Source organism: Molossus molossus, unplaced genomic scaffold (assembly GCF_014108415.1).
Source record: "Molossus molossus isolate mMolMol1 unplaced genomic scaffold, mMolMol1.p scaffold_m16_p_5, whole genome shotgun sequence".
Classification (NCBI taxonomy): Eukaryota; Metazoa; Chordata; class Mammalia; order Chiroptera; family Molossidae; genus Molossus; species Molossus molossus.
In genome coordinates this window covers 105197634-105223709 of record NW_023425388.1, presented here as the reverse complement: position 1 = coordinate 105223709, position 26076 = coordinate 105197634, and the positions used below count along the sequence as shown (strand labels likewise).

Below are 26076 nucleotides of genomic sequence, written 5' to 3'. Positions count from 1 at the left end.
AGAAACTCAAACACATGCAAAGTGAACCGACTGGACCCCAGTGTCCTGTTCTACATTTTACCAACTACATGATTTGAAACAAGTCATTTACTTTGAACTTCACTTTAATAAATTCTAAAAGAGAGTTCTATCTACTTCACAAGGTTGGGATGAGAGTTGTTCGGCCACTGCAAAGCGTGAGCTTAGCACATCTGATGTCCTGACCGCAGAGCGCCGAGATGAGTCTCTCCTTCCTGCAGGTGTTTGAGACCTCGGTGCGTGAGACAGACGCACAGAGAAGGAGCCGGAGCACAGAGCAGGCATTCCTACTCTAAACCAGGTTAACGTGAACCAGCCGTCAGCCTGCTTCGTGGGGACCACGCAGGAAGGAAGCCACGCAGGGCAGAGACTGTGCTCGTGGGTGGGGCCAGGGGGTGCGACCTTTCTTCATCGGGCCAGCAGGTCACGGAGGTTACACAGGCTGAGGAGACCTTCCACGCTAAGCTAGGAACAAAATTGTTACCTATTTTTTGGACCAAAACAGAGTCAGCTTTAAACAGTTACTTGTGACGCAGATTCCTGTTCTCCTTTGGAAGATTCATTTATACTAAATAGTGCTGGAACTGCATTGTTTTCCTCTGTGAATCATCCCTTAAATACCCACTGAAGCGTGCCATCGTCTGTGTTGTTGTTGCTTTGGGGAGTCCTGTATTCGTAGCCCAGTTCTGCAGCTGAAGAAAAAATTAATTACCATAGCATGCTGTTTAATTCTAACTACAAGTTTGTGGAATGCTAACAATTTTTCCCCATTTAAATTCTAGGCACATTCAAAGCAATAATCAACCTCCACAGCCCCCGGTTCCACCGTTAGGTTACATGTCCGGAGCCTTGATTTCTGATTTGGAAACAGATGTTCCAGATGATGATGCTGACGACGAGGAGGATACTTTAGAAGTCCCCAGGCCCCTGAGAGGTCTAGAACAGACGCCTGGATCGAGTGTGGACAATCTAGACAGCTCTGTGACAGGTAACAGAACTGCTTTAAGAGGAGTAATTGACTCTTAGTAACATTAAAATGCACCAAACATCAGATTCTTATGTAAGATTTATCCCACTCATCCATTTCTGTAACATTTTAAATAGGTTAATATTAAACACAAAACTCAAAAGGATTTGCAGATATTTTTTCCTTTGCTGCAAGAATGATAAGAAAAGTTCATGAATTTTAAAAAGCTTTAAAGACATGAAAGAAAACTCAATTATATCCAGGGCTTTCATGAAATTTCACTCGACTGGAGAACTAAGTCTATTACATAAAAACCTTGACTTTAGAAACGAGATATTTCATAAAACAGGAACAACATACAAAGTGGATCCAGGTCAATATGATTCTTGATATTTTACTCCATGAAATCATTCATTGATGAAATAAGCAAGTCTTCAGAATAAGTATTTCTGAGGCTGCACAGTATTATTCTTAGAGTGGAGAAAGTGCGTGGCGAGATAAACCACAGCATGCATTGCATATGGTGGGTCCAGTAACCGATTCTCTCCCGAGAAACACATCGCTCTCTGCTCCTTTGGTTTCCTCTCGCCCCGTTCACCAAGGGGGCGGCTGGGCTGCAGCAGGTGCAGTGATCGCAGTCCTGCGACCTACTTCCAAGGACTCAAACATGGAGAATAGTAAAAACTCAGTCTTTCTATTTAAGCAGGTATCCATTCTCTCTCTCTCTCTCTCTCTCTCTCTCTCTCTCTCTCTCATACACACATATCTCTTGCATGACTATAAAGACGTAACTTTTAAAAATGTAAGTTTGTCTTTGCATATCATTGGATCTTCTCAGAAAACCACTCATTTCTTCTTTGCTTTGGGGTGTCCTTCTTAGGACGATTGCATGACATTGCCATTTCATTCATCTTTAGACCAGCAGCTTCCCAATTTGCACAGATTTCGCTTCATGTGTTAGAGTTGAAAAACCTTGATGAAAACTGCTTTATGACATGATGGAGAAACATGAGTGCCCGTATTTCTTCTCCGCACCCCCTCCTGAACTACAAAATGTTGATGCATGAGCCCACGGTTCAGTGTTCCTTCTCACCTGGGCCTGTCTTCTTGCCAGGCTAATTAAGATTTAAGAAGTGCAGACATACTGTGGTGGTTTGAAATCCAGTTCCACTAAAGGTGCAGAAGTTTAAATCTGTGAATGTCTAGAGCTAACTTGTTAGTACACTGTTATGTTCAGCCCCTTTGCCTGAATTTCTCCCATGATCTCCTTCAGGGTAAAATTCTGCATATTTTTGCATATCTCACTAATGATACTGAACTATTTTCCATTAGGAATGCAGAAGAGAATTGCAATAATAATACCAAAAAGTCAGCTGTAGCCTATGTAGTTCTTTTATTAAATATTATAATTTCAAAGATGTTAGATATAATCTATAAATCAGGAGAATGACATTTTCACTTTTACATGCTCACCTGTGAGTAACATGTTAGGTTATCTAATGTGACTGCAGTTACAAACAAATTGCATAGCTAGTATACTGTTCCTTCCAAATGAAGCTTTTATTGCTGAGAAAACAGTCTGTTTTCCTACTTAAATTCACTGCTTAATTACTGCCATATATAAATACTTCCGGGTGTGGAGATATGTATTCCATGATGAATTTGTTCTCTGAATAATATATCTTTTCAATAAAAGAAGTTGCAAGCTTCACAGAATTCGCCAAATAAGAAAATCTTTTCTTTTTTTTCCTTCCTTTCCCTCCTTCCCTTCCTCCTTCCTTCCCTTCCTTCCCCTCCCTCCCTCCCTCCCTCCCTCCCTCCCTTCCCCTCCCTCCCTCCCTCCCTCCTCTCTCTCTCTCTCTCTCTCTCTCTCTCTCTCTCTCTCTCTCTCTTTCCTTCCTGACTCTACAATAATAACTTTGTGGAGAAGGTGTGGTCAAAGATTTTATTTGCTTTCTAGGGTACAATTGTGATGTCAGTTAAATATAAAAGTACATTTATTTTCTCAGAACAGTGTGTACGTGAAGAGGGTGTGAGTGAACGTGTATAGATATGTTTGTATGAGTATGTAGATAGGGTTGTGACTACATGTAAACTGTGTGTGAGTGTGTGTAGGTGTGTTTGAGTGTGCACAGGTGATGAGTGTATTGGAGAGTGTGTTTCTGCACGCATGCACGTGCACTAGGTGTTGACTCTGAGGTAAAGGAATGTAAGGGCCAAATGTTACAGAAATCAACATGCTAGTGAATATTATTCTCGTGTGTTTATGTTTTCTTCAGATGCTTAAGGCTAGTGTGATGGTGCTAAGTGAGGTGGGCATGTGTTTTTACGAGGATTGTGATCTTACCATAAATTTCTTTGAGTTATAAATGTGTGTGTGATGTGAGTAAATCAGTCCTTACTTCCACCTGAATTCTCTGTTCAGGATTTTCATTTTCATTAACTAATCACCATTTTTATTAAATAGGACTAATATTCCATTACTTGGAATTCTAAAGTCATTTATAACATAGAGATGGCCTTCTAAGCTTGTACATAAAATTATTCAGGATTTTGCTTGAATATATTACATTCCAACAGCTGTCACATTAAGTAACATTAGCAGTTAACATGGTATAGAGCCCATATTTGTAAAGAAATAAGTGTATTAATTTCAAATATTTTTATAACCACTGAGAAATTTCTGAGGACTTCTTAAATTCTGACATACAGTTCATGAATGGAAAAGGCAAAGAAAATGGAAAATGCCAGCAGTTCCATGTCCCCTGGACTCTGTCTTAGTCTGGTCAGGCTGCTGTAGCAAACACCAGAGACCGAGGACTGAAACAGCACGTGGTTATTTCTCACAGTTCTGGAGGCTGGGAGGTCCAGGGTCAAGCTGATGGCAGGTTGAGCTCCTAGGGAGAATTCTCTTCACAATTTGCAGACAACTGTCTTCTCTCTGTGGACTCCTGGCTTTGAGAGAGAGCAGCTCTCTGTCACTTTTTGTAAGGTCACATTCCATCGTGATGACCTCACACTCATGCCTTCATCTAAACGTAATTGCCTCCAAAGGCCCACCTCCAAGGGCCACAACATTAAGGGCTAGGGTTTGAGCATATGCATTTTAGGGAGATAGCAACTTCAGTCTGTAAAAGTCAGTAATGGAAAATGTATTTGCAAAATTGTTATATATTTAATTTTTTTTTCTTTTTATTGATTTTAGAGAGAGAGAGAAAGGGAGAGGAAGAGAGAGATAGAAACATCAATGAGGGAGAACATCGATTGGCTGCCTCCCCTATGCCCCCCACTGGGGATTTGGCCCAAAACCTGGGCATGTGCCCTGACCAGGAATCGATCCGGCAATCTCTTGGTGCATGGGTCAACATTCAACCACTGAGTGACACTGGCTAGGTGCAAAATTGTTATATTATTTATAAATTCCTGCAACAAATATTTATTGAATGTCTAATTTTTTCAAACTCTTGGTTAAGAATTTAGATTTAATAATGATAATGATGATGATGATGATGACTGGCACATAGGTAACCCTTGTAAATGCAGGGCACTCTTCTAAGCAATGGCCTGGTGTGTGTGTGTGTGTGTGTGTGTGTGTGTGTGTGTCTTAGTGAGCTAAGAATGTTTCCTACATTTTTAAAAGGTTATAAGAAAACAACAAACAATAAAAAACAAAGACTGTATAACAGAGAAGGCAAAGCTTAAACTATTTAGTACCTGGTACTTCAACTAAAAAGTTTACCTATCCCTGTTCTATAGTTTCAATATATAATAATTTATTTAATCATCACGACCTTATTTTTAGTCTCTCTTTTTTTATTTTCAGTGTTGATAAACTACATATATATATTATATATACATATATATTATATATATATTGAATTTATTGGGGTTACAATGGTTAATTATATAGGTTTCAAGTACAAGTGTGTAATATATCATCTCTATATTGTATTCTAAGTTCACCACCCAAAGTCCAGTCTTCTTCCATCACCACTTATCCCCCTTTACCCTGTCTGCCTGCCCAACCCATCCCCTGTTTATTCTCTTTTCATAGACAAGGAACTGGGTCACGGAGGGGTTCGAAGCCCTCTCCAATGTCACACACTTGAGAGGTGGTAGAAGAAGGTTCATAATCAATCCGTCTTAGTCTAAAGATAAATTATCATAATCCCTGCTCTGGAAATGCCCAACTTTTCTAATCTCTGGGTGTGGAACTTTTTTTAAAAGGAACTTGATTTTCTGGTCTATTACTTAACAAGTGGCGTTTGCACGCGCTCTCTCTCTCTCTCTCTCTCTCTCTCTCTCTCCCCCCCTTCTCCACGTTTGAATAAATAGAACAAGTAATTTTATCTCAGACAACATTAGTTCTTACCCCTATACACTTAATCAAGATGAAAAATATTAATTTCTTTCTTTTACAAAATTTTATTTTTTATTTTTTCCATCGCCATGTACCCCTCTGTGCTCTCTTGCACCTCCACCCACACCCTGCACCCCGCCATCGCCCATGGCCATGAGTCCTCTCGCTTTTGTTTCCTTTTTTGCTCAATCTCAACAACCCCCTGGCCCCTCACCCCCCACCCCAGAACTGTATGCCTATTCTCTATCAATGAATCTGTCTCGGTTTTTCTTGGTATTTCAGTTTGTTCATTAAATTCTACATATGAGTGAAATCATATGGTACTTGTCTTTCTCTGACTGGCTTATTTCACTTAGCATAATTAATGGTCTCCAGGCCCACATTTCACAGACACATTTCTTACTTTTTATGGCAGAGTAGTAGTCCATTGTGTATGTGTACCACAGCCTGTCTATCCACTCATCTACTGATGGACAGTTGGGCTGCTTCCAAATCTTGGCTAGTGTAAAGAATGCTGATATGAACATGAGGATATACATATTCTTTCAAATTAGTGTTTTGGGATTCTTCAGAATTCCCAGAAGTGGAATTACTGGGTCATAAGGCAGTTCCAATTTTTTGAAGTATCTCCATACTGCTTTCCACAGTGGCTGCTCCAAGTTGCATTCCCACCAACAGTGCACAAGGTACTTATTTGTAGAAAAAACTTTTATTTATTTATTTCTCATACTTAGTTCTATATTCAATATAGTTGGTCAGTCTAACAAAATTCAACACTATTAGCCCTTTTTTAAGGGCTAATAATTTTTTATAATTTTTATTTCAATGTACACTTACAGTTTAAAGCTATTTGGTTGTAGAAAGTATAAAAATGTGTTGATCAGAGCACATCACCCTCTGTTTTTTGCTAGAAAGTGAACATTCAGGATTGTTTCGGTCTTCAAGAACATGCTTGCAATATTTCTTGGTAAATGCCAAACCCACATCTCGGGTGCAGGCTGCAGAAGCCTTGAGTACTCTGTTCTGTGCCTTGTGTGGTGGGAGTCCAGTAAGTGTCCCCTGGATTGAATGACTCCACCACGAGGAAAAAAGAAACAGAAGGCAGGAGGGGCATGTCCTGACCACGGGGCCAAGGCGCGAACTGCCACGCGCACGGGGCGAGACCGGGGGGGTGCTGCAAGGGGGCGGGCAGCTTCCTTTGCACTGGACCCCGTACAGGGCGCAGCTGGAAGGAAATTGACTTGATATTTGCTATGTTTTATATCGTTTGAACTCCCAAACCAGATCATTTTGAAATCAATAAAACCTGGCAGCTTCAACATCTTACTCGACCACACAGCTTTTCGAAAAATGAGCACTCAAAAGTGTGACCTGACTCCTTGCTTTTGTTGGAAAAAAATTTATGGAAAATATTTTAATATTAGGAAAATTTCAGAAATATTGTTCAAAATAATTAAGTCATTTTCTTAGACTACCTCCAGAGCTTCTATGTATCATAAAAGAGATTAAATATAAACTTCAAAATGTAATAGATAAAAGGGGGCTATCATAGAATCAATCCATTTTTATCCGAGTAGAACCAGTTAACAGGTGTGAAATGTCCCAAGGAAGCTACTTTATAATTGTTTATTTTACTTCCCGTGTGTATTTCAGATCTCTTTCCCTCTAAAGAACCATAGGCAGAATTGTTGCATACTCAATATTTTTGAGTGAAAAGAGGGCCTTCTAAAGCTAGACATGTTTTTCTACATCTGGCAGAGGTCAATATTTAGATTGATTTGTCCAAAGACAGTTAGAACTGAAGATTTTATTTAACAGACAGTTAGATTGCACTTAATAGGCAGATTTTCTGGATTACATATCTGTGGGAAAAAATGGGGGGTAGCCAGTTTTTGTATCTCATAAAAATGGTAATGCAACAATTAGTGGGGTCATATTACAAAGCACAGATTTTACTCTAGCTTAATGGATGTAAGGATACACATTTATCAGCAAGGAAGGATTTAGCATAAAACGACATGTAAATGAATTGATGACTGATCATAAATTAATTTTAGTGCTGAGATGTAATAGAGACACAGCAAGATGCCACTTTATCACGGTATTTTACTGCTCGGTAACATTTGAGCAACAACTTAATGTCCTTTATGCAGTTCTTCTTCAACAGCTGGAATAAATTTGAGTGTTTATTTTCTTGTATGTGTGCCTTTCATCAATGTTTAACCTGAAAAATTTGGAAAGATTGAAAATGTAAACACAATTTATGTGACATAAATTTATTTTTCATTAAAAGTTTAAATGTGTATTGATTATGTTTGGGCCTTGAACATGACCAGTTGCTATGGATTTGTTGCTTGTAATTTGTAAACATTCTCCACATGAGCTGCGTAGCCTAGAGTCATTTTAATTTTTATATATATATATTTTTTTTATCCTCACCCGAGAACACTCTTCCACTTTTGTTCAGATTGAGTGGGAGGGGGAGAGAGAGAGAGAGAGAAACATCGACACGAAAGAGACACATTGAGTGGCTGCCTCCTTCACAACCCCAACCAGGGCTGGGGACAAACCGCAACTGAGGTATGTGCCCTTGACCGGAATTGAACCTGCGACTCATTGGTCCGCTAGTCGACACTCTAACTGCTGAGCCAGACCAGCCTGGACTAATTTTTATGTTTATATTAACATTTATAAAAAAAAAAACAGTTATCACAAAAAAATGCCTACTTTCTAATTCATGAATCAATGTTTATCTTTTCTTCCAATAGTTGTCTTTTCTTGTGCTAGTTCGTGTAAATCTTTAGATCGTTCTTGATGTCTGCATCTGAAGAATGAGAAACAGTGGTAGCCCCAAGGAGATGGAATTCCACACCACGGCCACATGCCTGTGGTTCCCATCTCTGCAACTCGGAGGTCATCTCCTGCGTTTCTTTGCCCTTACAGAGAGTGGAAGGAAAATAGCTGGAGTTCTTTCTATACTCACAAGCACCCCTGGAAGCCAAGGCTTTGTGGTGCCCTCTTCCTGGGGCAGGGGCACAACATCAGGGCAGACTACATGAACAGCAAGATCTCCGGGGGCATGGCAAAGAGTATTAGCAGCTGTGATCAGTCCAGAGCAAGGACAGAGGCAGGGACTAGTCTCTTTGTTTAGGGTTTGGCAAATGTATACGCAGAAACCCTCCTGTGGAAGGGCTAAGTATCACGGGCAGATGCACAGGTATTTTTTGAAAAAGTCAAGCAACACTTTCTGGTAAGAGCTCACAGGGTGGCATTTCTTTAGTGACACTGCTGTGGTGTAAGGTTTTTCCTAAGTTTTACAGATTCAGAGACTAAATTTGTCAAAATCCTAAATCTTTGGAATAGAACTACACAGGAAACCAACTTGAGTAGACCAAAAAGATTGCAAATTAAAAAAAACAAACACAAAAACAGACCCACCCTTTCCTTAGTTGCAGAAAGGGCAATTTTAAAGAGGGAGAGGGCTTTCTAAGTTGAGTGAGAATGGATGGAAAGGTCAGAAGAAAAAGTAGGTTCCATCATTGTCTTAATTTGAATAGGATGCTGATAAATATCAATATTCAACTTATCAAAGCATGGTCCAGATATATGTAAATTAATTTTTTAGCTTCTTCTTTTGGGTAATTACATCACTACTTTCTCCATTGTCCAAGTAATCAACAAGAGTTGACTAACAATATATTCCTTATTTAATGTTTTCTAGGAGTTGTTATAAGCACATTCTTTCTGTCACTAAAGTAAGGTCACTGCTAGGAATAGAATTGTATATAGAATTTATAGTGAATATTGAAAATGTTGAAGATACTTACTTTAATATTCTCGATGTTTATTGAAATTTCTACTGAGCGGTGTTTCTACACAAAAGGTATGAAAATGAACCCAAGACATTGTCTAGAAGAAGAAACATACATATGCAACAACCTGTGGTTTGTAGAGACCTAACGTGCTACTGTCTGAATACTGTGTGAGAGACACAGGAGGCAGAGAGATCAATTCTCCTCCAGACAGGGTTGAAGGAGAGGTGGAATCGGTGATAACAGGGATGGCATTGATTGGGACTTTAGTTTGGCAGTGGCTGATTGACTCAGTCACAATCCAGAGGTGCGTGAGTGACGGTATATAGGTGAGGCAGCAGGACTGCACGGCTGGAGGAGGAAATGGGGCGGAACGGTAGGCTGGGCTGGACGCCGTAGGACCCCCAACACCTCATTCGGTGGGTGGGTGTGGCATTGGCAAACTTGGGTAAGGCTTTGAACAGAGGGACACATTTAGGTGGTAAATGTTTCAGAAAATTAATTCAGATGACAATGAAGAAGATAGAGTGACTAGAAGGAAATCAGTTGAATTTGCAGATGTAGCAGAGGAGATGTTGTTTGGAGAGTGGGTTTCGAATAGCTGACACAGATGTGTTTGCAGATGTTGAGTAGACATTTAGAAACAGAAAACAGAATAGAGGGACCGGTCTGAGCCTCCACAGGTTTCAAAAGGATCCTCAGGGTTTCATATTCTTTTGCGATCACTGACTGAATCACTTTGATTTTTCTTCTTATCTACTGTGACATTAAATTGCAAAGCCTATTGCATCATTTCTCCTTCCATTTCGGGCTGCTGGTCCCTGACTTGTGGTTATTAACTGGGAAATGGCTCTCTCAGAGGAGGTGCAGCTGCCCGTGTTATCTCGGCTTCCTTTCAGTGGCCTGTGTCAAGGGAATTTGTTTTGAAAATAAAGTGTATCTCTGTGCTTTTGGCAAATAGAATCAAAACTCCATCTTTTTCTGCTACACTTAACACCCTTTTAACTTCTCAGATCCTTCTAACCCCTTCGGTTTCTGTTTTCTCGGTCTCAAAAGTGCATGAACCCGTGTTATTATATCCCGGCACCTTGGCTAAAAGTACAAATGCTTCACGGCGACACTCGAACTATACTTTTGTCTCTGAGATGTTGGAGAAAAGCAGAAAAATCTATGGCCCTTTAATCTCTTGAATGTAAATATGTGTTTGGCTTATTTAGAAACCTAAGTTAACTTTTCAGAAATATTTATTCTTCTCTTTCTTTAAAAATAATTAGAATAAGCAACATTTGATATTTCATTGTTTTATAAATTAATGGTATACCCACCGAAATAAACAATGTAATATTAATTGTGTTATGAAATAGATTCAGGTCTCAGTATGCTTAGTCTAAGAAACATATATAAAATTGCAAATGACTTGATGAAAAATTGAGAATAAAAGTATTTCTCAGTATCTTCGTATTCTGCAGCTCTTTACACATAAAGCTGACTTTTTCCCTGTTGCCGTGATGTATTTTGAGGGAAAAGCCATTAATTCCACTGATATTATTCGTAATGATTAACTTTCTAAAATAAAAATTAGTATTAAGGAGAAAACTGAAGTTCTTAATTAAAAAGCAAAGAAAGCATACTGAGAGCTTTGAAATTAATAGAACTTTTCAAAGATACATTTTTCTTATGTTCTAAGTCTGTTTGCTCTGATGTTATTTATACACTTTTTGTATATGAATGTTTGCTGTTATTTCCCATGTAATTAATTTTTTACTTTAAAATCTTCAAATAATTCTGGACCTTCTCCAGTGTCAGAGCAGATTTCAGGCACTTTCTCAGAGTGTGCATTAAATTCAAAATACATTTACACTATTTCTTCAACTGAGTCCTTGATATGTTCACTTCAAATACACTATAATTTAGTTCAGCAAAAGTGCCCTTCTCTGAATTGTAGATTTAAAGTATCTATAGCAATTCTCTTTCGGAAAGCGATCACGTCCTACGTCTAACAGTGCGACAGTGGGGCCACGTGGAGCGTGTTCACGTGCTGCAAACAGACGCGGGTTTCAAAGGGGCCTCCTTGTCCCGGCAGGTGACAGCGGCGCGGCCTGCGTGGGCCCCGAAGTCGTGTGACACTGCTTTCCCGAGGAAGCCCGAGGCCGGGAGGCCGCCGCTTGTTCAGGAGCATAATGTGCAGGAACAGAGGAGCCCTCCCACACCCCAGCCCCCTAGACAGCCGCACGTGTTTCCAGGGTCAGCGGGAGCGGGGGGGCTCTGCCTCTGATGAGGACCCAGCTTTCCTGGTCGTAGAGTAGTGCAGGGGCTCCGCGGGGCTCCGGCTGCGCCAGGGACCGCGGGCCCTCGGCGGTGGACTGACCCAGTCACCGCTCTTTGCATGAGAGAATCTTGTCCTTTGGATCCTGAGCCACTTTTCTTCCGTCCTTCCTCCTGTGATCGAAGGCATCGCTTTCCATGCATGACCGCAGTTGGGGTGCTGCACTGCCAGGACTCTCCCGATGTCAGTTTGCAGAGCCAAGAATAGGCTCCTACTTAACACTTTCCCTCCTATGTCCCTTTCCCTTCACGGTCCTGCTGATTAATTGGAATAGTCTTCCTTTCTATATTACAGCAAGGCTGCAACTAAGATTGTCATTACATTTTCAATAACTCACACTTTGCAAAATTCTCACAGAATCAATAATGTGCCCAGTGATTAAGATTATTCAGCTTTTATCTTCATCACTTTCCTTTGCCTCATTTCTTTCTGCAAATGCATTTTCTGGGAAGGCTTTCTCAGCATGGGGTGAATGGGTCTAAGGCTGTTCGTCTAACAATTCAAATGGCTTGATGGTATTATTAGTTATTTGCTGTTAAAATATTAATCCAATAACATATTTGTTTTAAAGGATGCTAATATAAGATACACCCACTGCATTTGAAAGTTGAAAAAAGTGATGACTACATATGTGTTAGTCTTTAACATACTCTAATTTTTGAGAATAATGAGTAATAAGATAAAAGACCAATTATTTTTTCATGTGTCTGATCATTCCCTCAAATAAATGTGGGATTCCCTGTAATAACAGATCAGTAATTTGTCATTTGTTTCACTGAAACAAAATATCTTTGACATGATGCATGTTGTTGTATGACTACACTTCTTAAATGCATGTATAATACGGTTCTAATATAGGAATTGAACTTAGTTACCTTAGAAAAAATTAATGGAATTGTAAATCCATTTTTGAAATTTTAATAATGCCCAAATAATAAAGTAAAAATGATGTTGACCTTTCACTAAACTCTCAGGTTATAAAAATGAGTCTTGGAAATTTTCTTTAAAATAAATGGTCAATATTTTCTTTGAGTGCACATTAGGTATCTTCAAATGAAATAAAAAGATTTTCCAAGCAGTGCAGAGGTTTATTTTTTATAAAGCATCTGGAAAATGTGTTGTAATGTGATGGTTATTTGAAGCTCCTTGCTTTATAAGGCTTCAAGTCAGAAACTGTATGTTGTCTGAGTGTTTTTTGTGGCATAGCTATAAACAAAACTGTGAGAAAGTGCAAGGAAACTAATAAATTAGAAGGAGTAAGTGCATTTCTTGCATGTATGCTAATAGCTAATAAAACAGGTGATATTATGTCACACTGACTTAAGAAAATGTAACTAAATTTCATACAATAATTTTGTATAAAATGAAAACATGCACATAAACCAACCTCTCTTACCATAATAAACATGATATTAAAAGTAAAAGATGTTGCAAATTTATTCACTAACTTGACCCAGAATGAATTTTCCTACACTTGTACACTAAGCCACAAGAAAAGGACATACACATTTCACTTTTCAGTGAGAATTTGAAGCCAGCTCAGATACATTATTACTCATCAGAAAACACCTATTGCACTTTGGATATACAAGTTGGTTTTAACCTGCTATTTATCCTATACTATACACTAATGTTATTGAGTTTCTGCTAAAAGGGAACAATTCATCGTGCATGTGTATGGATGGGAAGGTCAGTTTAATATATATCTGAGCAGACCTTTCGTATAAAATTTCAAATGTGATTACTATAGGACATTTTTCTGTACGCAAAGAGTTTGTGGGACTCCAAGGGTGAAATTTGATTGAACAAATAGGAAAGTACATAATTTATTTTAGAAACAGCTTCTTTAATTATAAGAAGTAAAAGCTGCATGAATTTGCAAATAGCTATGAAAATATTACTAAGATTATCGAGGTTAAATAAAATGTAATTACGTAACATTGAGTTTTGGGATGGCGGATTTGTGTTATATTCACGTTTTCATTTTTTCGGCGGGTGGGGTGCTGGTATGGGAAACTGGACAAGGGTAGCAGGGTATACATTTCCCTGTGGGATGCACCAGTGTCTGAATCTTCAAATGGCATCTCAAGGCAGGTTCACAGGTTAGAAAGAGCAGAAACACAAGACAGACAGAATCAGCGTCTTCAAATAACATGCTCTGTGTCCCATTCCCTTTGTTTTTGTATTTGTTTATTTTAGGCAAAGCCTTTGCCTCCTCTCAAAGACCTCGACCCACCAGCCCATTTTCTACTGACAGTAACACCAGTGCAGCCCTGAGTCAAAGTCAGAGGCCTCGGCCGACTAAAAAACACAAGGGAGGGCGGATGGACCAACAACCAGCGCTGCCTCATCGGAGGGAGGGGATGGCAGACGGTAGGTGTGATTCCTTCTCTCATGTCCCTGCTGCAGAGCCACGCTCTGCGCCATCACTGGTTTAGGGTCGAGTCGCTGTGGTAGATCGAGCACCCCCTCAGCATACAGCCAGGCAGAAAGCCTGGCCATGTGAGCTTGTTTAAATAAAATGCCCTTGTTTTTAATAACCTGGCATTTCTTAAATGTTACCACGCCCAAAGAAGTAGATGCCCTGCTACTTCCAATGCCGATTTTTCTGCCATTCTGGCATTACCCATGAATGCTTTTTTAGTAAATATTCCTCTATAAGCTCAGGGGGAAAAAACATCAGTAGCATGTGCAAAATTATGTCGTTGTAACATTTTCAGTATCAAATTAAGCTGTTTTAGATGTTATTTTACTTCTGAAAAAGACTGTGATTTGCAAATTGAGTTGTTTTTTAGTTTTGTGAATTTCAGGGCTTAAAGCATGAAAAATCCAGACTATAAATGTTTTTGGCTTTAGAAGGCCATACAACTACTCAACACTGCCATTGATGTGCCAATGCAGCCAAAGAAAAAAGTTACCGAATGAGTGTGACTGATTTCCAATAAAACTTTATTGACAAAACAGGCAGCAGCTGAATCTGTCCAATGGTCCAGAGTTTGCTGATCTATTTTAACCCTCTTATTTATGTACAACATCCATCTTTGAGTATTTGCTTAACCACTACTAGTTTAAAGAAACACAGTGAAATGGTCCTTTTCTATAAAAAGTAATTCATGAGCTCTGCAGAGCAGGAAGTATTGCCCATATAGGCAACTTAATTCTCATATATTTAAAAATAGGCATAGCCCTGGCTGGTTTGGCTCAGCGGTTGGAGCATCCGCCTGCAGACCAGAGAGTCCCGGGTTCGGTTCCCACTAGGGACACATACCAAAAAGAAAAATAGGCATAAACATATTTATTCTGAAGTTTTATTCTAAGAAATATGAAAGATATATTATACTTAGTATATAACCCTGGACCCAAATGTAAATTTGTTCCTTCTTCTTAGCTCTATTTCCTAAAAGCACACAAACTTTATCTTTATATAGTTCTACTAAACACCAAGAGGATGACTCTAGCTAGGCTGCACATCAGACCTTCTGGGGAGGGCTTAAAATGTGTCCCAGAGATTCTGATGTAATTGTTCTGGGATGGAAAGCAGCTATGGGTATTTATAAATCTTCATGGATGCATCTAATGTGCCTTAGGCTTTGAGAAGCTGTGACCCATTCCTTAGCTTTCATCTCTGTCTCTTGGACTTAGCATCATAGGACAGAATGAGGCTTCGTTGGAAAAAGAAGTATTTGTTCTTTATTAGTTTTTTTCTGAAGGGGGTGGGGGTGTCTGGCAGCCATTTTTGTGCTTTCTAGTGTCATTATATAATGTCAAGATTTTAAAGCCAAACATAACTTGTTCTAAGAGATTTCAGGTTTACTTATCTATCCTGCTTACTTTGATTTTATTGGGAAGTGTTCCTGTGGAATCTGAGGGTAAGGGTACAATGGAGATTTTGAGTCTCTGTAAATGGGTACCCTGTGGTGAGGAAAAATGCTCACCTCAGATGTTCTGGAGATTAGTGCATGCTTAAAACAGTCTGTAATGCTGATTTCTTCTCTCTGAATAAGAAGGATTACTCTCACTGATATGCTAGTTATAAATCTCAAAATTTATGTCATTTTTCCTGCTATGAATGTTATGGAAAGAGAAAAAAATTCAAGTATATGCTTTTCTATGGCATTTTCAAATTGTTTGAAGATCCTATCTGGAATATGTGGAAGATACAATATGTAAATCAAGAAAATAGAGAGCTCTCTTCTTTCTTCTTAGAACAGTTACGCTTTCTGGAATGTCTGGTTAAAGAAACTATCTCCTAGTTAAAGCATGGTCAATATATTGCTTAGCTTTCGAAGAAACAAATAGCTTCCTAACTTTTCAAATTTGCCAGCATTCCTAAAAGGGCTTATGGGGTATGTGTTCTTAGTGAACACTGTTTAGAAGCAGTGACATTGCAAAGGAAATGTTGGCTTGCACGGCTTTCCTCGTGTTTGACCCAAAAACATTTTAGTTATAATGCAGAGACCTTTATTTTGTATGGCACTACACCGATTATCCTTCAGGATATTGGTATTTTACAGCAAATGTTATATAATAGCATTGATATGTTATGCAAACATTCTTCAGTAATAATTTCATAGTTGTATACAAAGCTGGTTGTTCTTTTTGGAAAGGTTACTTTTTTGGAGCACTTAGAATATGAACATTTTCCCCTAAAATGTTTGCATTATTTACAATAGGGTTTATGAATATATTCATCAGAGTAATTATTGCTGGCTGCACTAACAACTTCTCCCCTTCAGTGCTTAGCACAGTAAACGTTTGTCTCTCAGAGACGAGGATTTGAGAAGGCTCACGTGGCTCCCCTCCAAGTAGCAGTGTGAGGATGTATGCTTCTCCAGTGTTGGGACACCGTTATTTGTAAGATTTGACCTTTATGGTTTCTGAGTGAGGAGAAGACAGACATGGGTTGTTCACTCGGGAGGTTCCATGGCCAGACCAGCAAGTGGCACATATCACTTCTCTTATTTCTTTGGCAAGAACTTCGTCTCATGGCATCAAACTATTGGAGCCATGAAGTAATCTTTCTCTGTGTTCAGTAAGAAGAATTGGGAATGGCGGGAATGGCAGTCTCTGTTCCAAAGGCTATGTAAACACACACACATACATACCCACACATTAGAGTGTTCTTTTCCCTTGAATAGTCTCTCCTCAGCAAGCATTGCTCAACTTAAATCTTCTGTTGCATTTACATAAGCCCCCAAAAAATACCCTTTAAAGCCAATTCATTAACTAATGCTGGAAAAGGAGGTAGAACAGGTAGCTCTCTCATCGGCCTTTCTTTTAGACCCTCTCCTTCCAGCCTGTCCTCCCTCATTCCAAATATTCCATGCGGATACGGGTTCTATCACAAGCTGGCTTTGACCACTAAGCACATTTCTTGACTTATTAAGCTATTCATTCAAATATTTATTAACAAATATTTATTAAGCTAACACCAAATGATAGGTAATGGAAACCAAACAGACAAAATCCCCCACCCTTAGTCTAGAGCTTATGTCCTGATGGGAGAAGGTAGCTACAGATCAACATAAATACACAGGTGAAAATAAAGAAGCGTGTAAAATGGTAGCAAGTGTCATGGAGAAAAAATATTAGAAGGAAATTGAGAAGTAGAAAGGTAGGGGAGACATCATTTAAGTAGAGTGCTCAGAAAAGATCTTACCAAGAAGACAACATTTGAAAAAAGACTGGAAGATTATAAGGGAAAGAGTAACGCTGACATCTGAAGAAAAGTCATTTCAGAAAATGAGAACAGTAAGTGGAAGCTTGAAGCTTTTTTGATGAAAAGCAAGAGGAACAGTGTGACTAAAGCAGAGAGAGCAAAACATGAGAATAGGAATCAGACAACCAATACGGGCCAGGGTTGTGGACCTTTGAGCTTCTCTAAGAACCTTGGCTCTTACTTCAGTGGGAACACCCTGGAGGTGCATGCATCCATGTGTGCGCATGTGCGTGTGCATATTAATGCAAGAAGAGCAACATGATCTTACTTTAAAATAAAAAGTCACTCTAGCTGTTTGTTGAGATAGACTGAACATGCTTCTGTGTGGAAGCGCAGAACCCACACACGAGGTTGCAGGAGTTACATGGGGATTAGGTGCCGGCGGTCCACACCAAGGCAGAATCAGTGGAACAATGAGAAAGGCTGACTTCTGGGTGTGGTTTGGAGGTAGAGCCCACAGGACTTGTGAGTAAAGTGAATGGACGCTGTAAAGCGGAGAAGTGAAAGATTCCCCGAAGCCTTGGCAAACTTACAGAATGGAATTGCTGGTAGGTGAGATGGGAACGCTGCAGAGCGAGCATGTCCTGTCGAGGCAGATTGAGAGCAGGACGGACATGTAAAATTGGAGAGGCCTTCTAAACATGTACGTCCCACTCTTCAGTGTGGATTTGTTTATATGACTGGGAGTTCGTGGGAGGAGAGACCCAGGCTAGAGGGATGTAATTTCTTCAGGTCTTTTTTTCTGACCTAAAGAGAGAGAGGGGGAGGGAGAGAGAAGATGATAATGGCACATACATCATTGGACAATATGTGTGCCACACAATAGCAAGTCGTCAGGAGGTCAGTGAGAGACTCTTTACGTGAATTGATTTAGTTAAAATAAATTGACATAAAAATAAATAATAAAATTAATTTAATTTAATAAAATAATAAATTTAATTAAAGAAATAAATTAATAAATTTGATTACATACTTTTATTTTTTTCCACAGCCATTCTCAATTTCATCTTTTTTCCAATTTGTTTATTTTAATGTGTATGCAGTGTTCTTTCTTTTTAGGATATACACACTCCAAGGATATTAATTATGTAGCTGTATAATTTCAAGTTAAATAGTAATCTGAATTTTAGCTAACCTAAGCAGAGTCCATTTGTGCCATTTAAAAAATTAAGCTGCTCTGATGGAGAATAAAAATCAATGACAAGATATGTTATTTTGGAAGAAATTACAATCATTTCTATCCTACTGGCAGTCTTAAATCCAATAACGCAAATGAAATAATTAATTTGCATTTATAATAATACGTACTGAAGGAAGTCAGTTTTGAATACAAAGGAAACACCAAACTCTTTGGTGGATTATTCAACAAACAGATACCTCAATATTAGATTAGCTCTTCCTTTTGGAAGAAAGATTCCAAGTGCAGCCTGTCCCCTGCAGTAATTAGTAACTCATCATCCAGCAGGAGGACGCACATGGTAAGTCAAAGCACTGCTCCAACGTGGGCACTTCCTGAGCACATGCTGAGGCCATCACTGTCAGCTCGACAGGGGCAGTGTCACTTTAGAGAGAAGATGACACTTCTTTAAGAAGTCTTTACAAGGAGTAGCTTGGCTTTCCTTAAGAAAGCCATCTTTGGAGAAACATCTGTAACAAACATAAATTAATAAAAATTGGAAAAAAAAGAAAAAAGAAAGCTACCTTTGGTACAAAGAATTATACTTTCCCCTTTTAATTTTACAAACAATATTATTAGAAACAAGTACACAATTACAAAAATGGGTGGGAATTAATTACCTATATTATATACAATATCCTCTGTAATAACTTAAATATACATATTGTATAGGATATTTGGTCTTATGAACTAATACTATAATTACTGATATTCTGAGGATGAGCAAAGGAATTTTTAATGGAATGCCAGAAAAAAACTGAAGAAAATAATTCAAACAATACTTAAAATATTTAGAAGATTTCAAATACTTCAACAAAGTATACCAGGACTAGTCTACTTCTTAAATATGAAAGAAATTTCTGATATCATAATTGAAGGCATTAAAGATATAAAGGTAATTACAACCTAAAGAGCTAATAAAAGAAAATAAAAAATTACCTGAGTCTTTGAACTTTTAATTTTTATATCTGATATTTAATTTAGAGAACTTTTCTGAAAAATTGTCTATGCCACAGCATCTCAGATTTTTGTGATACAGTGTCTACTCTAGCAACATAGTGTTCTGAACATTGCTTATTACCTATTAAAATTAATACATTGTAGTGTATAATATATTAGTTGTAACTCATTAGCTAACTCATGAAACGAACAGCTAGCATTGGTTGTCAGGCAGAATGTTAATTGCATTTCATTAAATGTTAGCTTAACCCTTTGTTGCTAAATGTGCCGAATACATGGGTAGAGGCAGTGATATGTTGCACATGATACGGCATATAGTTCTTCATTTCCCAAGGGCAACATTTCCTACGGAGATTGGCAGATAACTTTTATTCTTCCCAGAGCCTTTTATTAACGTAGCTGCTAGAATTTCTGTGTCATAGTTATTTCTACTTTGGGGAGTGAGGGTAGAGAAATCATCAACTGCCCTTTACACCCTAGATATTAGCCTCAATGTGCAACTGAAAACATTTTCCACATACAAGAGTTGAATAAAATCAGTCAATTTTATTTCGAAGACACTATGATCAAAAGATAGCAAAGAGATCAATAATATGCATTTGGATGTAAACAACTGGCCTTACCCCCCTCCCCACAAATATATCTTGTGCATGAGTTATACTTTTAGGAGAGCGGGGTGCTTTTCTTCAACTTGAACTAAAACCTGTATTTTTTATTAAATTTTAGTCCATTCTAAACATTATTCAAAATTTTTAGATCTTCCACCACCACCAGACCCCCCTCCAGGTCAGGGTGTAAGGCAGCAAATAGGCCCGAGCCAGCATGCTGGTAACATGGAAAACTCAACAGAGAGAAAAGGAAGCTCTCTGGAGAGACAACAAGCATCCACCTTAGAAGACACAAAGAGCTCACTGGATTGTCCAGCTAGAACGTCCCTGGAGTGGCAGCGCCAAACCCAGGAGTGGATTAACTCCACAGAACGCCAGGAAGACACACGGAAAGCCCTCCACAAACAAGGTGCTGGACCAGGTGTGTTCTGCACAGTCCCAACAACGTGTGGACTGTTACCATTTTTTTTTCTACCAGGTATTTTAGAAATGGCCATTGTTTAAGGGCTTCTGAAATGCATTTGCCTTGACTCACTAGCTGAAGTTGGACTTCCTCCGCAGCAGAGCGCACCGCACGTCCCTAAGGCTGACCCCCTGGGGACTGCTCCTCAAGTTAACCTCTGCAGAGGACCGCTGAGCCCAGAGACCTCCGCTCCACCTGCAGGACTCAGGAGACTATTTGATTATTATCATTATTATTATTATTATTTTGCTTTTAATGCTTATATTGAGTACTTTAAAGACCGCAAAATTTAATCTTTAGTGTCAGTTAAAACATTACCCTCGACCAATTTGTTCATTTTGACTGAAGCAACTAGTCATTTTGAAAGGAGAACTCAATTCAGTCAAATTGCTGAATTAATTGAAATTAGTAACAAAGTTAGAAATAAATGCCCCATCACAGAATCCTCATGTTAGAAAACGTTAAACTGGGCTTACCTACATTTTCTCCAATGGATTAAATTTAGTTAATTGTTAACAATTAAATGGGGGAATGTTCTTGTTTACAAAGCAAGCTTCCTGGAAATATCACAACATAAATTTCTGGCTCATGGTTGGATTTTTTTTGAGGAGTTGTGTTGAGCCTTTTCCAGAATGCATTCTCTGGAATATCTCTTCTCGAGTCAGGATTCCTTGAGTATTAAAACACACACACGCACATGCACGCCCGCACAAACACACACATTTGAAAGGGTTTCCGTATATATTCATTGATTCATTTGGACTGAATCTATTCTAGATATGTCCTCTACCCATGCTTTTCCATAATTATATTTTGTCACAACTTGGTGCTCATGGTTTTAGAAATATTGTTTATGCAATGGCAAAAAAATAACAATATTAACTTCTAGGTTTAGTGCAACATTTAAGAAGGTTCATCGTTAAGACTATGGGAGAAGAATCATGTAATCCTTGTCATTAAAGACTATCTCAGGAAAGAAATGCTGAATTCAGTCAGAATTTTTTTTTGTCATCTAACCACAGTAATGATTGATACCTAGAAAGAAAGAAAAAAACAAAAGGGAGTGGAGAGGGAAAAAGGGAAGGAAGAAAGAAGGAAGAAGGGGAGGAGAGAGGGAAGGGGAGGGAAAAAGCAGGGGCTAAAAGGTATTTCAAAGTGTTAAGTGTTTACTTATGTACATCAGGAGTTACTTGTAGATGATGCATAAAGAGAATAAATATGTTATTTATTAAAATGTATGAGTTTCTATTTCTCTGTTAAGGAAGAACACAGATTTTCAAATAATATATTTCTATCTCAAGAAACAACGGAAATTTAAGAAATTTATTTTAATAGCTAATATATAATTCTTAATATAAATTGAGCACACTGTTGCTATAATTTCAAATCAAAACCATATTTTTTGTATCTTAATAGAAATATTAAATTGGAACCTCCACTAAACTCAGAAATTATTCTCAGAAATGCTTTAGTTACACAATATGGTTCATTGCATACAGATCTCTTATAATACCTTTAAATGTTGCAGATCATATGTAATATTGTATACATATTTCAAAATCTCTTTTAATTTAATTCTGCTTTGGTTTCTATTGTAGAAAATGTTGCTTACGCATGGAAATTTCTTTTAATTTGGGAGACATTTTAAATCTCAGATTAAAAAGCACAATGGTAAAATAGCTCATCTTGCGCTCAGTATTTAAAGTTAAGCTTGTTGGCCAACATGCTGCGGTTTAACTCGGCCCCTGTGCTTCTGCTTCCAGAGGAGGCCGTGGTGCCCTACAGCAAGCCCAGCTTTCCGTCCCCCGGCGGCCACAGCTCGTCAGGAACAGCTTCTTCTAAAGGCTCCACCGGGCCGAGGAAGGCCGAGGCGCTGAGGGGTGGCCACCAGCGCAATGCCAGCGACCTTCTTGACATAGGATATATGGGCTCAAATAGTCAAGGACAGTTTACAGGTGAATTATGTAAGTGCTTCAGGAGATTTAAAAGGCTATGGTGTTCCCGGCCAGTGTAGTTCAGTGGCCGAGCATCGACCCATGCACCAAGAGGTCGCCGGTTCGATGCCTGGTCAGGGCACATGCCCAGGTTGTGGGCCCGATCCCCAGTGGGGGGCATGCAGGAGGCAGCCAGTCGATGTTCTCTCTCATCAGTGTTTCTCTCTCTCTCTTCCTCTCCCTTTCTCTCTCTCTCTAAAATCAATAAAAAGAAAAATATATAATTTTTAAATAAGGCTGTGGTGATCTAGAAAGAATATCGGGGTAATAATATAGGGGAGGAAAAGTTTTCCTCTATCCTCTTGAGGTCTCTGGCTGGATCTGAAGTTTAACCTGTCAGGGATTAACAGAAAAAAACACATACACGGCTGCCAGTTTGGCTCAGCAGTTAGAGTGTCCAGAACCCCATCAATAATGTTGCCACAATAAACAAATTTTACATTAGTGGAAAACTTGCTCTTCTCTGAGAATCAATTATTAATTTGAGCAGGTTTGGTCATAGCTTAGACCATTGCTATTTATAGGAGTCAGTTAAATAAACATGTCCTCTATTTCAAATTTGATTTTTATTATACAAAAACTGTCTTAATTTAAGCAACTTGTCTTAATACTTATAAGTTGATTAAATATAGTCCACTGTGTAGTTTGCCTTTGTAACCGAGCACACTAAAGGGAAACACATTAGCTCTCTGGTAGTTTTAAAGAATCTCCTTAGGAATTTCTTTTTTTTTTTTTTAATTTAGGGAATCAACATTGAAAAGTTGATCTTTGATTTTTGTTAATTTATAATGCTTTGATTATTACAACATAACTTAGAAATAAATTTATCATTTTAAATAAGGAGCTGACATTGGTGTTTATTATAACTAATCTGTTTTCTAAATATAAAATACCAGGTAATAGAGAAATAGAGAATGTTATCGTATGTCACAGTAAAAAGTATTGAGCTCTTGTTAATTGCATCAGGATAGTTAACAATTTTGCTATTCATTGTCAGAATTATAGTTGTTGAATATTTTCAACTGCTTCTTTGAATACAGTTTAAAACACTGCAAAGGAACAGACAGCCCTGGGTTCCAGACTCCTCACCTGCTCACTGCTTGTGTGAGAAAGAGCAAGTGAACTACTTCCCCAGTCTTTTTTCTTATCTAAAAAAATTCCATTGCTACTACGCTCAATGGCAAATGGGGATGAGATGAGACAGTGAAAAGTAAAAGCACTTTCAAAACTTTAAATTCTTTATGGATGGGAGTTATTGTTGTATTACTCATCTCTTTATTATTAAGCTATTCCTATGATTTTTAATTTGATTGAAGACTACTTGGAGTTTTCTTTAACTTTTATTTTAGAAGAATTATAGATTCGCAAAAAAAGCTCTACTTGGATTTTAAATATCCAAATTCTACAGTGTTTCTTCCCCTCCTTCTCATTTAAGTAAAATTTCTTAAATTCACAAACTCACAGAATCTGTTTGATGATGTCATCTTCACTTATTATTTGTCTGCTTTGGTTTTTGGTTTGCCAGTTAGAATAAAAGAATACTTAATTTAGCCCAGCCAATGTGGCTCAGTGCATTGAGCGTCATCACATGGACTGGGAGGCCCCGGTTCTATTCCCGGTCAGGGCACATGCCTGGGTTTGAGCTGATCCCCAGTAGGGGGCGTGCAGGAGGCAGCCGATCATGTTACACAGATGTTTCTCTCGTTCCTTTCCTTTCTCTAAAAAAATCAATAAAAACATGCTTAAAAAAAAAAACTTTTTAAAGAATACTAAATTTAAACGCAAACTTAACTTCTGCTGTATTTTTCTCTTTATAGAGTAACTGAGAGGAGACATGCAAAGCTGCTCTGAAGGACCATCAGGTCTGAACTCATGGAGGTGATGACACTAACCAGTGCAATGGACAATTTCTTTATTTATGTACTATTGAAAGAACTGTAAATGCAATGTAAAGACACACAGCCACACATATCCCACAGATGTTCTACTTGTGTTCTTCTCTTAAGTACACCACCCACCTTAACTCTTTCTTGTCAGGAGTATACAAAAAGAAAGAAAACAAGCCCCTCCTCCAGGAAGCAAAGGGTTTTCCTCTGTACATAATTTCTTTTGTGCATTGCTATGCAAGCTCACTCTTTTTAGCTTTGTTCATATTATTGTCTGTTCTTATTGGTCTGTTGTACTATATGTGAATTAATAGGCTGTGGTGCCATATATTAACTTTTAATTGTGTAACTTTTATGTTTAAATTTTGCACTGCAATTTTATTTGGTGATAAGCACAAATCTCTACTCCTCGTGACATGAAGAAAAAGACTGAATGTGAAGGGAGTTTCTGTACTGTAAGCTAGGCGGATGATGCTGGTGGTAACCAATCACGTTAGATGCTCTCGGGTGGGGTATAGAAATAGGAAGACGTGAAGGACAACGGTGCTGGCGGAGTCTTCTCTGACCATCAGGGACCAAGTCAATTAAAAACAAGCAGGCAGTTGGCTTTTACTGTTGACAAAAGCGTGGGTCAAAAGAAGGAAATTTAAGTCTTAAGACTGAATATGCATTAAAATATACTGGTAGCAAAGATGTACTAACTTGCTTTAAGAAATAATAAGGTAATTAAAGTTATATTTAGAATCAGCTTTACCTGTCATTGTAACTGACCATCTGAGAATTCCAACAAGCAAAAGGAAATTAAGGCGTTTCACAAGAGCTGTATTTATATTACAGTTTAAAAAAGAGAAAAAAAGAAAGAAAGCATTTTCTGAATTACCGTAATTAATCTCTCCAACTCATTAAGTCAGAATATAATACAATGTTCCCCAAGGAAACAAACCAAATGAACTCTAGACTATCCAGCAAATAGTTAAAGAGGCGATTTATTATTAGGACATACTCAGGCTGCTTCGAAACACAAAAACTCTATTGCAATATCTTGTTTCATCTTTCTAATACATGTACAGTACACACTAGAGGATAGAGCTCATCACTGCGATTCATGACTTTTAGAAATAATGCAGTCGATATGCAACTTTGCGTTTCATTTGATGAAGAAGTGAAGTTTATGCCACCAAATGTATAGCCAAATTGTAAGTGCTTAACAAGCAGTGCTCAGAGTATGTTCAGTTCACAGTAAGTAGATTTATTGGAATAAATATTTCATGGTACAGTCTCAGAAATTGGCTACCAACTAAAATATGTTCGACCCATTTTGAATGAGTAAATTAAGAAGAAAAATTGCAAAGGAGAAAAATGCATGTTTATAACACTTTTAAATAAAACCAAACCTCGTAAATGGACATTAATAACAGTGTCCTGCCTCATTTGTTTTCACGACGCTGAGAACAAGTTCCTGAGCAGCAGTCACGTATAGCCGAAAAGAAAATGACTTTGAAATAAGTGTTAGCTGCTGTCTGTGTATAGTCAGTCAAGTAGGAGACAGCTTTCCTGACATTTCCCATGCGCTGCCTACACTCCTGTAAATCCTCTCTCTAGTTACACTTCCTCCTGTTCCCTATGGTGTGTTCAGGAATTGATACTTTAAAACATATCCAATGTAATGATAAGTAAGGATCGATTCTAAAATACGGGACCCGTTTGAATGACAAATCCTTCTTTGTGCATTTTTGGCTCAGTCACCAGTTATAGGTCATGTTGTTTCAGTGATGACCAAGTCAAA

At 38.3% G+C, this 26076-nt stretch overlaps 1 protein-coding gene across 1 annotated transcript in view; it reads left to right on the top strand.

The window, feature by feature from the left end:
- The window catches only part of ROBO2 (roundabout guidance receptor 2), a 1312832-nt gene extending 1287970 nt beyond the window's left edge, over positions 1 to 24862 (top strand). Inside the window, exons 25-29 of the mRNA XM_036243039.1 lie at positions 801 to 1006; positions 13683 to 13856; positions 20096 to 20368; positions 22174 to 22374; positions 24222 to 24862. Of these exons, the coding sequence (XP_036098932.1) occupies positions 801 to 1006; positions 13683 to 13856; positions 20096 to 20368; positions 22174 to 22374; positions 24222 to 24223 (856 nt within the window). The 3' untranslated portion in view covers positions 24224 to 24862. The remainder of the gene's footprint in view (positions 1 to 800; positions 1007 to 13682; positions 13857 to 20095; positions 20369 to 22173; positions 22375 to 24221) is intronic.
- Positions 24863 to 26076: the final 1214 nt, after the last annotated feature.